Source organism: Palaemon carinicauda, chromosome 40, assembly GCF_036898095.1.
Source record: "Palaemon carinicauda isolate YSFRI2023 chromosome 40, ASM3689809v2, whole genome shotgun sequence".
Taxonomy (NCBI): Eukaryota; Metazoa; Arthropoda; class Malacostraca; order Decapoda; family Palaemonidae; genus Palaemon; species Palaemon carinicauda.
Genome location: NC_090764.1, coordinates 66,376,559 through 66,394,250, shown reverse-complemented (window position 1 = coordinate 66,394,250; position 17,692 = coordinate 66,376,559). Strand labels below are relative to the sequence as shown.

The 17,692-nt window shown below is 44.8% G+C and overlaps 1 protein-coding gene across 3 annotated transcripts in view; it reads right to left on the bottom strand.

Annotated features, from left to right (window-relative positions):
• Positions 1-361: 361 nt before the first annotated feature.
• Positions 362-17,692, bottom strand: part of LOC137631835 (facilitated trehalose transporter Tret1-like) — a 495,928-nt gene continuing 478,597 nt past the window's right edge. For all 3 annotated transcript variants that reach the window (XM_068363841.1, XM_068363840.1, XM_068363839.1), the window contains 6 exons: positions 17,527-17,692; positions 15,804-16,036; positions 14,716-14,821; positions 10,407-10,686; positions 9,580-9,779; positions 362-1,136 (listed from right to left, as the gene is read on the bottom strand). The exon at positions 17,527-17,692 is cut by the window's right edge and continues 43 nt beyond it. In XM_068363841.1, coding sequence (XP_068219942.1) covers positions 882-1,136; positions 9,580-9,779; positions 10,407-10,686; positions 14,716-14,821; positions 15,804-16,036; positions 17,527-17,692 — 1,240 coding nt within the window. In that variant the 3' untranslated portion in view covers positions 362-881. The remainder of the gene's footprint in view (positions 1,137-9,579; positions 9,780-10,406; positions 10,687-14,715; positions 14,822-15,803; positions 16,037-17,526) is intronic.

Genomic DNA, 17,692 nt, shown 5'->3' with positions numbered 1-17,692 from the left:
TTCTACCATGAGATACAAAGAGAATGTTGATCACGATTGCTCAGAAAAAGTTTCCTTTGAACAATCTACATTGTGATTATCAACAAATCCAGAAGGTATTTCTTGGTGACTAAAAAATCAAATTAACGCCACAATCTTGGATATGTGGCAACATACACCAAATTGACTACATGAGAACGATGCAGAGACAAAGATAAAAGATGGTACGGTACACATAAGCCATGGTAATTGCCATTGACCAGTAGATTGTTTCAATATAATAGTAGAGACTTGAGTCTATTAGAAGGAATAAAACAGGAAATATTTAAAATTTTTGTAGTAAACATTGATTTAACTAAGCCTAGAAAGAGGAACAATATAAGATGTTCATTGACATAATTAATGATTTTACAGCTTCTTAGTCTTACAGCATCCAACATACAGGTATTCACTATCAAAAGTACTGGTACAAATGCACAAAATGCTATTTAACTGTTTATTGTAAGTATTAATGCAAAGAGAAATTTCTCAATATTTGTAAAATAATAAAAAAAGGATTTAAAAACTTTATGGAGAGAAGTTCACCCAGTCGCTGTCTGACGTGAACTTTTTCATAGTATTTTATTGTATATGTAAATATAGTTAGGATTTAAAACATGTTTGTATTCCTAATCCTTCTTAACAGTTTACTAAATACCTGTCATATGGTCAAATCTTTTTACTCTCATACAAACAGAGTACAAATATCATAGCATTCTCTATTGTTAGTCATCTTTGTAAGAATTAAGAATTTGTAATAAATGACTAGGTTTCTACATTTCTCTAGAATGTTCAAGTTCTTTGGTTATTCAAAAGTACATTGCATACAGTTTAATCTCATCATACGAGTCTTGTCTTTAGATCTAACGAACTTTTTCAAGAGTTTGTGAAGTAGATGGGAATGTACTTCCGTAGGCTGGAGTGTAACCTTGTCGCTCTGGGTTGGTAAAAGGGGTTAAAGCTCCACCTCCAACAAAAGCATACTGCAATTCTTCCAGAGTTCTTCCACGGCTTTCTGGTAAGAAGAAGAATGCCACCAGTGCCAGGATAATATAAACGGAACCAAAGACCATCACGGCATCTTCCAGTCCAATCGCTGTGGTTAAGTCGGGGAAAATCTGCAGATGATGTTAAGAATGGTTCATATCATCAGGAAGGAAAAAAGTCTCATAATTATTCATATATTTGTCTATTAAGACAATTTGATGCTTCACTCTTTTTACAAAAAACAAAGAAATTAAGCTCCAAAAATGTATTCCGTGTCTGCATCATAGATATACGATTATTCATATCAAGTACATCACCAAATGACGGGCATGATTGGAAACGTATAGATGGTTAAGGAATGTTACTTGATTTGAAAATAAAAATTAATACGTTCTCTAATATTGGTGAATAGAAATATGACAAATTCGAAGATAATTTGTATTTTTCCTAACCATACAAACCTTAGCTATTTACATAGGGTTTACTTTCGGCGTAGCTGAAATGATGAGCCATTAGATTTTAATGAGGGTTTAACTACCCCCCGCGCTAGTTAGCATGGGGGTAGGGGAGGGGTAGCTTGCTACCCCACCCCCCTCCACACACCGGTGAGCTGCCTCACTTCACTTAGAGGTAGGACTTGTCTCGGGGGACAGGGCTGGTGGGCAAATATGTTTAAATAGCTAAGGTTTGTATGGTTAGGAAAAATACAAATTATCTTCGAATTTGTCATTTGTTCCGTAACCGAAATACAAACCACGCTATTTACATAGGGTGACTTACCCTTAGGAAGGGTGGAAAGTCCCCAGCCTTACTGGCTGGAAAGTCCCCAGCCTTACTGGCTTTGGCTTACCCGGGGACTCAGAATCCGAGTGAGCAGCACTTCAAGAAAAAGAGTCCCTGCACCTCACAAGTTTATTGCTACGCAAGAAACGAGCGGCCTACATAAGTGTGAGTGGAGAGATGAAGTGTGACTCGTCCTAGGAAGTTGACCTGAAGTCCTTTACATGGAATTCTAGGCTAAGACGTCCCCATACCACCTCGTCAGGGTATGGGGGACGCGACAGTATTGTACTTAATACTAGGAACACAAGGAAGCATGGTTTACCTGCAGAGGTTTGAGGTCAGCTATGCAGAGACCCAGGATGCTGCATTCCCCAAGAGAGGGGAGGATGAAGAAAGAAGTAAGGGCCAGACATACTCTTTCATTCACGCAGACTAAAACCGGGTAACAGTGCCCTCAACCTTCTGTTACCTGTCCATTAAGGAGCCTGAGGTTAGACCAGCTGTTGTGTAGCCACCACAGGGCCGATAGAAAAAGTATCGAGGCTCCTGTGGGTCACGCCCTGCAGGTAGTGGGCTGTGAAGGTCGTCTGACGCTTCCAGACTCCAGCTTGTAGAACCTGCGTCACAGAGAAGTTTCTCTTGAAGGCCAGGGACGTGGCAATGCCCCTGACATCATGTGCCCTAGGGCGATGTGACGGAGGAGGGTCTGGATTCAAGGCATGATGGATGGTCCGTCGAATCCAGGCTGAGATGGTGTTCTTGGTGACCCTCCTCTTCGTCCTACCCGTACTCACAAACAGGGCTTGCATGCGGGGACGGACTGCAACTGTTTTCTTTAGATAACGTCTCAGACTTCTTACTGGACAGAGTAGCAGGTGATCTGGGTCATCTGTTATGGAGCGGAGACTCTCAACCCTGGAGTCGAACCGTGGGTCCGGAACTCCAGGGTTCTGAGTCTTGGCAACAAACTCAGGGACGAACTTGAACGTTACCTCCCCCCATCCCCTTGAATGGGCGATGTCGTATGAGAGACCATGAAGTTCACCGACTCGCTTGGCCGAAGCCAGAGCGAGCAGGAATACCGTCTTCCAAGTCAGGCGTTGGTCAGAGGCCTGGCGTAATGGTTCTAACGGAGGTCTCTTAAGAGCCCTGAGGACCCGAACCATGTTTCAAGGAGGCGGTCTCACTTCCGACTGAGGGCAGGTAAGCTCATAGCTACGTATGAGTAAGGAAAGTTCCAGCGAGGAGGATATGTCTATTCCTTTCAGCCTGAAGGCAAGGCTTAAGGCTGAGCGATAGCCTTTCACCGCCGAGACCGAAAGGCGCATTTCCTCCCGCACATAAACGAGGAACTCCGCTATTGTTGAATAGAGGCATCGAGGGGAGAGATACTCCTCCCACGACACCAACCACAGAAGACTCTCCACTTCGCCTGGTAGACCCCTGCGGATGACTTTCGCAGGTGTCGAGACATCCTTTCCACAACTTGTTGCGAAAAGCCTCTCTCAGTGAAGAGACGCTGGATAGTCTCCAGGCGTGAGGCCGAAGCGATGCTACGGCTTTGTGGAAGATGTTGCAATGTGGTTGTCTGAGTAGCTCGTGTCGTGGGGGAAGTTCTCTCGGGGGTTGCGTCAGGAGCTGCAGAAGGTCCGGAAACCACTCTGCATGATGCCATAGCGGAGCTATTAAGGTCATCGACAGGTTGACTGATAGTCTGGTCTTGTTGAGCACCCTTCTCATCAGACAGAACGGTGGGAAGGCGTAGACGTCGATGTTGTCCCACCGTTGTTGGAAGGCATCTTGCCAGAGTGCCTTGGGGTCTGGGACTGGGGAGCAGTACAGCGGCAGCTTGAAATTCAAGGCTGTCGCGAACAAGTCCACTGTCGGGGAACCCCACAAAGTCAGGACTTTGTTGGCTACCTGTGGATCCAAAGACCACTCTGTACTCACTATCTGTGAAGCTCTGCTCAGATTGTCAGCGAGCACATTCCTTTTCCCAGGAATGAAGCGAGCTGATAGATGTATCGAGTGGACTTAGGTCCATCTTAGTATCTCTACTGCAAGATGGGATAGCTGTTGTGAAAAGGTACCTCCCTGCTTGTTGATATAAGCCACTACTGTGGTGTTGTCGCTCATCACCACCACAGAGTGGCCTGCCAGGGTCTGTTGGAAATATTGAAGGGCCAGGGAAACGGCCTTCAGCTCTAGCAGGTTGATGTGGAGGTACTTTTCTGATTCTGACCATAGGCCTGAGGACCTCTGGTTTAGAACGTGGGACCCCACCCTTCTTTTGACGCGTCCGAAAACAGCATCAAATCCGGGGGAAGGACGAGAAGATCCACTCCCTTTTGAAGGTTGTCATCGGTCAGCCACCACTGCAGCTCCGTCCATTCCGCAGGTCCTATCGAGACCAGGAAGTCCGGGGAATCGATGCCTTGATCCCACCGGGACTTGAGCCGCCACTGCAGGGATCTCATCCTGAGGCGGCTGTTGGGAACCAGACGGGCCAAGGAGGCTAGGTGACCTAAAAGACGTAACCACGATCGGGCTGGAAGATCTTCTCAACTGAGGAAAGGCTTTGCAACCCTCCTCAGCCTTGCTATCCTGTCGTCTAAGGGAAAGGCTCTGTGGAGATCGGTGTCTAATATCATGCCTAGATATACCAGTCGTTGTGTTGGGAGCAGAGAGGACTTCTCGAGATTCACCATGATCCCTAGTTCTTTGCAAATTCCCAGAAGCCTGTCTCATTGTCGAAGAAGGGTCGAGTCCGAGTCTGCCAGGATCAGCCAGTCATCCAATAACGAAGGAGACGGATGACGTTCCTGTGCGCCCACGAAGATATCAGTGTGAAACCACTGGTGAACACCTGAGGTGCTGTGGAGAGACCGAAACACAGCACCCCTAACTGGTAGATCTTGTTGTCTGGGCTGAAATGTAGGTACTTCCTGGAAGACGGATGGATTGGGATCTGGAAGTACGCGTCCTTCAGATCCAGTGTGCACATGAAGTCTTGCGGTCTCACTGCAAGTCTGACCGTGCCTGCTGTCTCCATGCTAAACGAAGTTTGCTTGACAAACTTGTTCAGGGCTGAGAGGTCGATGACGGGTCTCCAGCCTCCAGACGCCTTCTTTACAAGAAAGAGTCAACTGAAGAAGCCTGGGGAGCCGTCCACGACCTCCTGGAGAGCATCCTTCTTGAGCATGGTCTCGACTTCTGCCCGAAGGGCTAGCCCCTTTGCCGATCCCGTGGCATAGGAGCCCAACGACACTGGATTCGCTGTCAGGGGAGGTTGAGATGAAATGAACGGGACGTGATATCCTTGTCCGACCACTGAGGTCATCCAGGAATTGGCCCCGAGTTGCTGCCACCTGAGCACGCAACTTTGTAGGCATCCCCCCACACGTGGACACGCAGGGGGATTGCCAATCCTAGCGCTTGCGGCCTTGGCCGCTCCTTCTAGGATTTTTGCCTCCCCTGGAGGACTTTGCGCCCTTCTTGTCTTTGACAGGAAAGGGCTGCAGTTTAGACACCTTGGTCTTAGCCCCCAGAGCCTGCTTCGTTGTCCTGCGAGGCTGCTGTTGTTGTTGAGGAGCTGAAGGCTTGTAGGGACGGGATGAAAGGGCCTTCTGGAGGAGTGAATCTTGACTCGTCTTCCTCCACCTCTCAGCTGTCCGTTCTACGTCCTTGGGCTCAAACAGGCTTCCTCCAAGGATGGAGGAGTGTCTGAGCTTGCTGACATCCATAGCGGGGACCTTCGGGTGGAACCTCTTGGTCACCGTGTCACGGCGCTTGAGAATCGAGTTAGCCCACAGGTTAGTGACTTGGTGAGCTAAAAACTCGATAGAGCGCGTTCCCAAGAGGAGGAAGGTCTCCAGGGCCTTCCTATTGCTCTCCTTGGACAAGTCCTCAGAGCGTAATAGGATGCTCAGAGACCCTAGCCAGACATCCAGCCATGAAGTGGCCTGCATGGCACACTTCGTGACCTTCTACTGGCTCAGGACCTCCGACGCTGTGAATGTCACCTTCCGGGCGTTGAGTTTCTCTACAGAGAGACCCCTGGTGAGCTCTTCCACGGAGTGGTGGAGGGGAAGAGCTAAACAAGGCTCCTCCATGATCTCGAAGTACCTCCTCTACTGCACGCAAGGATGTGGGAGGAGCTTGTTCCCGGCAGAAGAATGGCTGGAGGAGGCAAGCTCGGAAATCTGGCCCTCGACCTTGTCTTTGGCGCTCTTCACCCCTTGGGACCAGGGCAGGGGTGCACTGGTCTTGGGGGGCTTCTGAAATGCCATAAACCTGGTCCAGGACCGTATCCTTGCCTTCGCGAGGGGCAGTCTCGGGATCCTTGAAACTATTGAGTTGCCTCATTAGTCCAAGGACCTGCCAGAAGGCGTGCTCTCCTCCTTGTGGACTGGCAGCTAAGTCTCCTGTCCCCAATGGCTCTTCATGGGGGGACACACGGACGTTCTCGCGGGGAAGGGCTGGCTCTGGACGAAACCTCGACGATAATTTGGGTAACGTCTTGGAGTCCTTGGGCTCCCTCCAGAGAGGGATATAGGACTCCAGCAAAATGGTCTGGAAGGTACCTCCTACGCGAGACGTTTCTCTTCCTTGAGGTGGGGTTCCTCCCATTGGTGCCGTGGGAGTGTCTCACCTCGCTGGATTCTCCCGAGGACGGGAAAGGTTCGTCCACAGGAGAAGGAGAAAACGTCTGCGAGGGGAAAGGGGCATTCCCGACGGACCTCTTGGGAGCCAGCTTAACCCTGGGAGAAGTCACCGCGAAATCCACTCCTCTCCTTCTCTTCAGCAGGGGCCAGGGAGCCTTTGGTTTCAGAATCAGATCAGCGAGGGGTGGCTTCATAGCCTGCACCACCGCTTTCATCAGGGAACCGAACCAAAGCTGGCGGCTGACTGACGCAGTGTCAGCGACTCCCGCTGGAGGGAAGGGGATCGGTTGATCCTTCGGAGTGGATACTACAGGGCCTACCTGAAAAGAAGAAAGGGAAGAAGAATGTTGTCCGGACCTCTCCGATGACTCTTCCTGCTCCAGGGCGCGTGCTCGGCGCTTCCGCAATGGTGATCGCGGGGACGATCTGGAAGTACGCGGCCCCGGTGCCTCGCAAGGCTGGGTGCTCTGCGAAACCCGGCGGGAATCGCGCTGGTGCTCGCGCGATGGTAGGATCGCTGGTTCGCGCGGTGGCAGAATTACCGGGTAGAGCTGGCGCTCGCGCGATGGTAGGATCGCTGGTTCGCGCGGTGGCAGAATTACCGGGTCGAGCTGGCGCTCGCGCGGTGGCAGAATCGCGCTGGTGCTCGCGCGATGGTAGGATCGCTGGTTCGCGCGGTGGCAGAATTACCGGGTCGAGCTGGCGTTCGCGCGCTGGCAGAATCGCGAGGTCGCGCGCGGGCGACCGTTGGCGCGCAGGCGCGTGGAGATGAGGGCGCAGGCGCGTGGAGATGAGGGCGCGGGTGCGTGTGGGGGCGCTGGCGACTTGGCGCGTGGGCGCGTAAGCGAGGGAGTGCGAAAATGCACAGGTGAGCGCGAGTGCCTGGGTGATCGCTGGCGATCAGAAGAATGATGGCACGTAGGCGAACGATGTAGCCCGGGCAAGATCAAGCGCGTTGGTGAGCGATGGCGTGCTGGCGAACGACGGCGCGTTGGTGATCGATGATGCGTGGAACGCGTGGGCGACTGACCGCGTACAGGTGAGTTGGCGCGTAGACGAGTCGGAGCCCTGTGGCGATCATAAGCGTGGGCGCGTTGGTGAGCGTTCGTGCACAGGCAAAGGATCGCGCGTAGGAGATCGCTGACGTGTAGGATGGCTCGCCGTGGCTGAAGGTCTCGAAGCTGAAGTCTCGTGGGCGGCCTCAGGAGCTGGCGCGCGGGCGCGCATGCACTTTAGTGCGCGCTGGAGACTGGAGCGCAGGCGGTGGTCGACGCGTAGGGGAACGCTGACGAGGCAAAGGAACAATGTCCTTGCCCGCGCCCAGATCCGAAGATTGTGGGCGCGCGGGCGAACGTTGGCGCGCTGGGCGCGCATCAGGAACTGGGCGGTGGGTAGGAGAGCGCTGGCGAGCAGGTGAAAGCTGGTGAGCAGGAGAGCGCTGACGAGCAGGAGAGCGCTGGCGAACAGGGGCGCGTTGGCGATCAGGAGAGCGCTGGCGAGAAGAGTCTGACGATTCATCTGCCCTAGAGCAGTTGCGCGCAGGGTGATGATGAGCAGGAGAGCGCTGGCGAGGAGAGTCAGGAGAGCGCTGGCGAGCAGGAGAACGCTGGCGAGCAGAAGAGCGCTGACCAGCAGGCGGGCACTGGCGATCAGGAGAGCGGTGGCGCTTGCGCGCTACTGAAGGGCGCACAGGTGAAACCTGGCGCGGAAGGGCCTCACCCACATTGTGAGAGAGGTCCTTCTGCCCCGAAGGGACCGGTGCTAGTGTAGGCAAGGAAGATCTGGCAGACACAGGAGATCGCGAACGATCAGCTGAGAGGTCCAGAGGAGTTACTGCTACGGTCTGCTCCCAACGAGAAGAGTCCTTCACAGGGGACGACGAGGATGACGACCCGAAGAGGAGGGGCCTCTTGACTCCCTTGTAAGGAGAAGGAAGGCCTTGGCGACGAAGAGGAGGGCGAGCCTTACGGCGAAGACGACCTCGTGGCAGGGTATCAGCATCGTCGGTCCGCCGAAGAGGAGTCTCTGTTAGTGCACTCCCCCGAGGGGGAGCAACACTCGCAGGAGAGACCGTTGGACTCAGCTTCCCCCTCGAAGGATGTTCGGAGGGGGAACCTGGGCCTTCAGCAGCAACAGCAACAGTAGCAGCAGGGGTTAGACCTAACCCGTCGGACGCCTCTGTCACAACGTCGTCGTCAATAGCCAGGGGATCTACCTCTGGTATTACCGGCGATTGTTGGACAGCTGCCCCCAACTGGATCAGATCAAACAGGGCTTCCTTGGAGGGCGAGCCCTTAAGCCCCAAAGAAGCCCAAAGCTGGAAAAGATCATCATTAGTCACAGTTTGGTCGTAATTTACAAAATCAATAATATCCTCCCCCCGGAGGAGGAGGGGGAGCTGCCTCGCTATGGGAGGCAACGCCCTCTCCCACACACCGAGTTTGGGAAACAAAAGAAGGGCCTACGCTACCACTCGGCAGCCTCTCACGAGAGACCGAACGAGTGGGAGCTTTGGAGGAGGTTCGGGCAACGGAAGAAGAGTCCTTGGAGCCTTCCTTCCCCTGGGGGAAAGAACGGTCTCTCTTAGAAATCTTCTTACGCCGCCGCGCAAACCCCTCCCACTGGAAGGTAGGCCACTCCCGACATTCCATACACAGATTATCACTACTACACCGTTGACCTCAACACTACAGGCAAAGGGTGTGAGGGTCTGTCTCGATCGCCGACATAAAAGTTCCACAGGGGCGATCGGGAAGTCCAGGGCATTTCCGCATGGTGGAAAGCAAAGGTAGAGGCCAACTTCAAACAAACACACATTGGAAGAAAACGCAAACAAATTAAGGCTGTCAATATGCGAGGACGGAACAGAAATGTCTGTACAAAGTCCGAGCCAAAAGTGAAGTGAAGCAGCTCACCGGTGTGTGGAGGGGGCCCTACCCTCGTGCTAACTAGCGCGGGGGTAGTTAAACCCTCGTTAAAATCTAATGGCTCGTCATTTCAGCTACGCCGAAAGTAAACCCTATGTAAATAGCATGGTTTGTATTTCGGTTACGGAACAAACAGTACATTCTAATCTACTAATGATGGGATACTGTAATATACATAAATTTACTTCATGCATACTTACTTGCGTTATAAGGAACAGAAGTATAACAAAGCAACCTGTACAGATGGAAGCACCTAAAGACCTGACTGGTGTTGGGAGCAGTTCTCCCAGCAGGATCCATGGGACAGGTCCTGCTCCCATACCAAAGGATGCTACATACACCATCACAGAAGTCAAAGGTACCCATCCATATCCTTTACCATCAGTATAGAGAACAGCACCTGTGAATGAAAGAAAGCATAAGGAATAAAAGAATTAAAACTATTTCATAGGAAGTGCTTATAAATTCTTGTTACATTCTGTATGTATAGAGGCCAACACTAACCAAAATAAAGCATTAGTAGTTTATGGCCCAGATTTCATAACTCAACCTTTAAACAATACTAAGGAATTACTTGTTGAAAGAAGAATCTGGAGGTGAAACAATGGGGAATAAAGGATGAAGTTTAAGGAATGGGGAAAAATTGCTTTTGAGCATTGTGGTATGATCTGGAAAAGATTGAACACGATAACTTGTTGAAAATATTTTTCGCACAAATCTGATTACAGTACTAGGAAAGTTACTTTCTCTTCTAAAATCAATACCAGTTTATGAAACAAAGTTTTAAAAACAGATACTGGTAGAGCGTCTAGATGGGGAAAGACATTCTTGTAGTAGGCTATAGTACTGCATTTTCTCTTGCCATATTGTGCTGGCATGTGTGCAAATTTTGTAGAACTGGCAAATATTAACTTCAAACTCTTTCTCCTACACATATTTCTAGGGTTTACAATAGCATGATATAAAGGAAAGAGATTTATAAAACTTTCCTACATATTCTTACGATTTTTATGAGGTCATTTCTCACCTGTAACATACATCGACAATCCGCAAATTAAGGACGACCCGATGAGGAGGGGTCGCCGTCCCAGTTTGTCAATGGTGCAAGCAGAAATAACGGTGAAGACAAGCCTGCAAATGCCCACAAGGACCGAGCAGGTGAAGGGGTCAAACATAACTCCAGCATTCTCAAAGAAGAAGACGGCGTACATGAAGATCACCATAGCACCGCCAAGCTCTCGGAGGATGAACATAGATGTAACCAATAACACAGGTCGGTAGTTTCCGGGTTCTTTAAGAGCTTTGACCTAAATGAGAAAGGAATACCTAAATTAGGCCTCGTAAGACATTACAGTATTTGTTATATCTCGAGAGCAGGACATCTTGTGAAAAGTTTACTTTCTTATTCAAATTAACCCCTTCACTAGGCAGCGAATCCACTACTCAAGCTATAAACGAGAGGCAGCGGATACACTACTCAAGCTATAAATGAGATTTATCCCCATTAGATATACAAGCTCACTTACTCTATAATAACCTACATTTCCATGTTTATTTATTTTACTGCTGATTAGAGAATAAATTTGTCAAAAGTTTGCTTTATTTTCTAAACCATTTCACTCTGATCAACCAAACTATTTTTTTCATTCAGTGTCAAGTGGTTATAGAATAATTTTTCAGAAATTTGTTTCACATAATTTTCTCTAAATAATGGTAAAGCACTGCGAGTTTGTGTAAAATAAATATATATTCATTGCAGTGATTGTTATTCCGTACTGATTCCATGATAAATGGCCGTCAAAAGATATAAAACTAAAAAACAGAGAGAGAGAGACTTTTTTTATTGATTTAGTTCATTTGACAAGAGGTTAGTTTCTTCTCTGTTATTCCACCCTGTGTGTGACTGTCACACACAGGGATAATTCCTGTTTTGGGTATTTCACGGGCTTGGAAATAGGGAATGCTCATATAAGAACATGACGAATACTGCGTAGTATGTCAATAAATGGATATAATAGCAGTAGGCTAACTTTTATTTGTGAAATCAGTGAACAATACTATTATAAAATATGACATGAAGATGATTTTGTTTTGTAAAAATGGTCAAGAAAAAAGGAATTAAAAAAGAAAAAAAAATCTTGTCATGTGTCAACATCTTGCATTACTGGAAAAACATTTTAGTGACATAGTAGGTGGGAATGGAGTCAGAGGTGGAGAACTGATGGTGGTTGAAGTATGTAGTACTTTGTGTGTGATTTGAACATATATGCTAACATAGATATACACCAAATAGAACTTACATAAGCATGAATAAGTACTAGATTTGCAAGTGTTTCAGTTGGTGGTAGGGTGAGATGAACGGATGCGTACTTCAGGAGGGGGGGGGGGGGGTGGTTGAGTAATGCCTCAGGCAGGGAATATCACCACTAGCTACAGAGTGTGGTGTGATTCTATATGGCAATATGAAAACAAACTAAAATAGCTCTTACACAATTAGAAATAATGGCTAGAATCCCAAGACTTCATTGGTTGGCTAAAGAAAGAAGGAGGGGCTAATATCAGGGAGAGAAAATTTATTTTTGTAAAATTTCCCAATTGTGAACTGTGTGATATACAACCATGTGCTATACTCTTTTGTAGTATATATGAGTTATAGGAATAATTTTAACCTCCATATGTCTTATGATTGTAAATGATGTACCCAGACATCACTGTCTGTATCACCAAGGTATGTTTTGACATTAAACGACACCATCATAACGAAGGGGTTAAGGGGCTTGGTCAGCATGCCAATATAAGGGGGTATAGGAAGATAAACACAAAATCCTGAAAAAATTCACTGAGCTTCATATGGCAATGGAAAATGCAAATACGAAATATTTTGTCAAAATTCCTCCTACTTTCATAGTTACAGGGTAATTAGTAAAAGTGACTCAATTAACCATAAACATTGTTCCCTACAAGAAAATGCATTTCTTCTGTTATCATAAATTTTGATAATTATTACATTTTGTTTATAGTTTTAGGAATGGGTGATAGAGGAATTATTTTAATGATCTCTATATCTTATTTCCCTCCGTTATCCTTAAATTAAGGGGTTGGTTGCCCGATGTGTCCTTTGCAATGCCTTCTATCAAAGGCATCCTGTTCCAACAAACCTCTACTCTCCCCATCATCCTTCACCATATCTTGCCATCTAATTCTCTGCCTCCTTCTCGATCTAATCACCCCTACAGGGTCCTCCCAAGCCCTCCTCACTCCCTCCCCACCATCCATTCTCAACATATTCCCACACCATCTAAGGCATGATACTCTTATCATCTCTGTAATCTTCACTACACGTCATTCTTCCTATTTCATAATTTTCCAATTCTTAAAGTAATGATATTCCCATAATTCACCTTAGCATTCTCATCTCTGTTCTTTCAAGTGTTGCAGCTTTTTTTTTTTTTTTTTTTTTTTTTTTTTTTTTTTGGTCTTAAAGCCCAAGTTTCCGATCCATACATTAACACCAGTCTTATTACGGGGCTATAGGTTTTGACTTTTACCTTGATTGCATTTTCTATCATGTACCACTCCTGCTACCTCCCTCCAATTCCCCTTGGCTCCTTTTATCCTATTCTCAACATCTTCCCTCCTGAATTATAGTAGATCCCAAGTATATAAATGAGCCTCTTAATACTTTCATTACTGCTCACCATAGCTTCAGTCTTATCCACATTTACCCTCAAGCCATCCCTTTCCAAAGTCATTTGCCACTCTAAAACCCTTCCTCATTTTCAGCAGTAATCCCCAAATCATCTGCATATAGCAACTCCCACAGCTCTTCATTTCTGATCTCATCACTTAACACATCCAAGACCAGCACAAATAAAAATGGGCTTGATGCCGACTCCTGGTGTAATCCAATACTAACTTCAGAGGTATCTGTTTCACCAACAGCTGTTATTACTTTTGTCCTTGTTCTTTTGTATGTCATCTCTAACTAGCTTCTCTGAGACTTCCCTCTTCCCCAACCAGCAAAAGATCACTTCTCTTGGTATTTTACCATTAGCCTTCTCTAAATTTACAAAAGCCCAGAAGAACTTCTGGTTTCCCTCTGGTTTCTTTTCCTGTTACTGCCTTAGTATGAATATGACATCCACAGTTCCTCTCCTCCTCATGAATCCATACTGCTGTTTCCCAGTCTGGACAATCTCTCTCAATCTCATATAGTACCCTCTCAAGAATTTTCAAACCATATTCTGTTAGTTTAATTCCCCTGTAGTTATTCTGCTTAAATATATACCATTAGACTCTCCTCCCAGTCTATAAATATTATTTCCTCTTCCCTTTTTGGTCTTTATTATATCCAGCATCTATTCTTCCTTCTCTGTATCTAGTATCTGTTGACCATTTCAGTTTGAAATTGATGGACCTGGTGCTTTACCATTCATCATTTTACTCAATGCCCACTTCACTTATGTATTTACTATCTCCATCACTGCCCCCTCCACCCTTTGTGCTTCTCCTAGCTCCTTTCTCTTATTTTCACTATTCAATGATGGCTCAAAATATTCTCTCCATTGCCTCTTAATGTCATCACCCCCATACAATATGTTACCATCCCTATCCCTGATGACTAATAGTTGCCCTAAATCTGGTCTTTGCCTTTTCTCATGTTTTAGATATTATAGATATCCTTTTCTCCTTCCCTCTAATTTCCATCTTTCCAGTCTTCTCTCTCACAATCCTCCTAAATTGCTCAGACTTTCCCCTTTTGAAGTCCCATACTTTAATTCTAGACCGCCTTTTTTTTTCCTTGGGTTTTCTACATCTCGTTTTATAATCCATTACCACCAGTCTATGCTGTTTAACATATACTTCCCCCAAAATCACTTTACAGTTCATCACATTTTTTGTCTAATTCTCTAACCAAAAAGTAATCTATTTGGCTTTCCACTCCTCTTTCATACGTCATCAGATGCCTATTCAGCTTCTAAAATTGGTGTCCATACATGCCAATTCAAAACTCTGAGCAATATATACTTCTATATGTTCAATACTAAAACAAGTACAGTACTGTACAATCATGTGATTCAAGTAATCACTTGACGATAGAAAGATAAATTTGACTTTAAATTTTGAATGTTTGATAGTTTTTGGGAACATTATTTGCAATGCATGGAAACTAACTTAAGGATTTTGAATATCCCTTAAATGAAAATCATTGTTTAATAATAACATACAATAAAAGTGAACAAAATGTTTTATTCTACTGTACAATGGAACAAGTGTGTCCAGTGCTGTACACAACTAGAAAAATTATCCCTTGACTGCAACTTATCTTTACGTACCTGTTTCATTATGGAACCATTCTGTTCTTGTGCATGAAGAGCATCTCTGATTGAGCTGAGCTCGGTGTCCACGTCGTGTTCAGGAGCACGAAGCTTCATCAGAGCTCTGAAATACAGGTCATCCTCATAAAATTTGAATTAAAATTAGGATTGATGTTAAACAAATCATAATAGGTATTGCTCATTATTATTACCATGGTTTTACTTTATCAAGATTATTGCAAGGCTACCTGTAGCTGTACTGAATTTGGAGAAATTGTATATTACAAGCAGGTTCTTCCTCACACATAAATAGAAAGGCAAAATAAAGATAGACTTGATAAGGATTATGAGACCTGATTATTCCACACCATAGATGCGTCAGGTAATGTACAGTACTTTGCATATTCCTTTGTTTGAACTATGTTCTTTTAAATCCATTTGATAGAAATTAAGATTATGTATCCTGGCTGTATAAATGATCTCCACCTTCACCTAACCTTGTTACAAAGTAAAAAATATATCTGTATGCATTTCTATTTTGAAATAATATGCTCTTACTAGCTTGATAGTATAGGACTGCTAAAGTTAGATGCAGTTTTAACAGTATATACTTCAAGTAAAGATAGCTAATGAATATTTAGTGAAATTTCATAAAATATTTTGTCTTATTTTTTAAGATTATAATTCCTTACCTTACATTTTATGAGAAATAAACATTTTGAGTGATGCAAAAAATAACTGCATGACTTAGCAAAGGAGAGTTTCCAATAAAAGGCAGAGTAACAGAAGTGATAAAGAAACAAAATTATAATCAATACATTTAAAAAGATTGCATCCATGTAGCCTAATCCTTTCTATGACCTGGGGATAGCCTATAGCAAGATGCAGTTCTTTACACTTGGTGAGGCATATTTCAAACTAACCAATGTATTAATATTTCTCCATGAAAATCATTAAAAGGCCTCTATTTACCTCATAATTTTTTTTTACATTAAATAATGCTATTGTAAAATATTTTTCATCTGATAATCTTAAATTACTTATGTTTCTATGTAAAATACAAGGTTTAATTTTTACTTCTTAAAATAAAACACAGAAATACCAACCTGAGTGCGAGTTTTTCCTTTCCATTCTTGAGGAGCCAATATGGAGACTCTGGCACAAAGAGAAGAGCTGCATTTATCGGGAAGAGGATAACACCACAGACTAAGGTGGCACTTTCCCAGTCCAAGAATCGAGCCAGAATATAAATCAATAACATGCCAACACTAACCATAATCTCTGGCAAGGAAGAGAGCAGTCCTCGGACGTCTGCAGTGCACATTTCAGCAAGTAGGGGCTGGAAGAGAATCACAAATAAATAATCTAGAATTGGAAAGGCCTATGAGAAGTATCACAGATACTCGTCTGGCTTCCTTCCACCATGGCAAAAGATCCACTGTGTTAAACTTGCAGAAAGAAACCCATATCCACATTCTTTACTTCACTTACACAAAGACATCATAAAACACACACTGTAGGCAATACAAAAGGTGTCTTTACGCTACCCCCTTTAGCCCCTAGCTACACCTACTTTGTAGCCTTCCATTTCACATCAAGGTGGAAACCTTGCTCTCCTTTTAACTTATATTTCATAGGGCAACTTTGGGTTTTTCAGGTCTCGGCTCCAACTAAAAGGACCACCGCAGACAGCAGCAAATTCCCAGAATATATGTGAAATGAAAGTTATGTTCTTCCTTCACATATGCTTAATTACTCTAGTGTCACCTCCAGTTGCTGAGTATTGTATTCACACATTTCTCTCCTGCCTCTCTAATGGCTTGTGCTGCAGGCATGGGAAATCTGCACATGATGGTAGGTGGGCGTAACAGTTATTTTGCTTCTAACTTTCAGGCCTTTTTAATTTCTAACTCTGAAGTTATGAAGTTATTTTTTTAACCACTAATAGTCCTGTTTCTATAAACTAATTCATATCTTATGGATAGAATTCTAATTTCTAAATACTGTACATATGACTAAAATATTTAAGCTTCAAAACTGGAAAAAAATAATCACAAAAGAAAGTAAATGTTCAATATAAAAGATTTGAATTCAAATAATAAATGTCTGGCAGACTATAACGAGTTGGTCAAAACTTGAAGTATTTGATAGTTCAATATTGATGTCGTATTATAACTGTTCGTTTGTGAGCTTAAGTTTGTAATTGGACTAAAATCTTCATCTGTCAGAAAAGTTATTCACGTAAATATGATACCAGACAATGTAATCAATTTCTTTTCAATTGTGGTAATGTTGAATATTTATCTCATTAAAATGACCACTCCGTTCCCTGCTGGGAGGATAAATTTCAACATCCTTGGTTCAGCGAGTCATTCACAAATGGTATCTAAATGGGACAGGTTGACTACGCTTGGCTTATAGAATACATTTCTAGAAATGTTTTTCTTGAAATTTTTAGGTGTTGATGTATATAATAAACAGCAAAGTGTTTGACAGATCATCCTTATTACGTTGAGATGATTCTGACTACACAAATATGCATCCTTACTTTTCATCTTGATTATCATTCTGTCCAAGTGCAGATTTGCAATAAGCATTTCTACACGATGGCTACGTTCAGGATGTTTGGCCAAGTTGTATATTTGAAAGGGATGCCAATTATCAAAAATGGCCTAACCTGACATCTGACGGAGCCATTTGTCAAGAAAATTAAATTTTTTTCCCTTATACTCTGCCTTCTATGTTATAAAATCTTACACAATTTCTGTGACCAAAAGATTAAAGTTAAATGTTATCATATACAAAGTATACACAGTCTTAGATATTTACCTGTATGATAGTAGTTAGCATGAATCCGACGCCTCCTGTGATGATTCGGCCAATATATATCCATGGCAGGGATTCTGACACTGCCATCATGACCCATCCTAAAGCTGCAGGCAGTAGCAGGAAACTACAAACGCGGCAAGGACCGGCGTATTCCACAAGGGCTCCA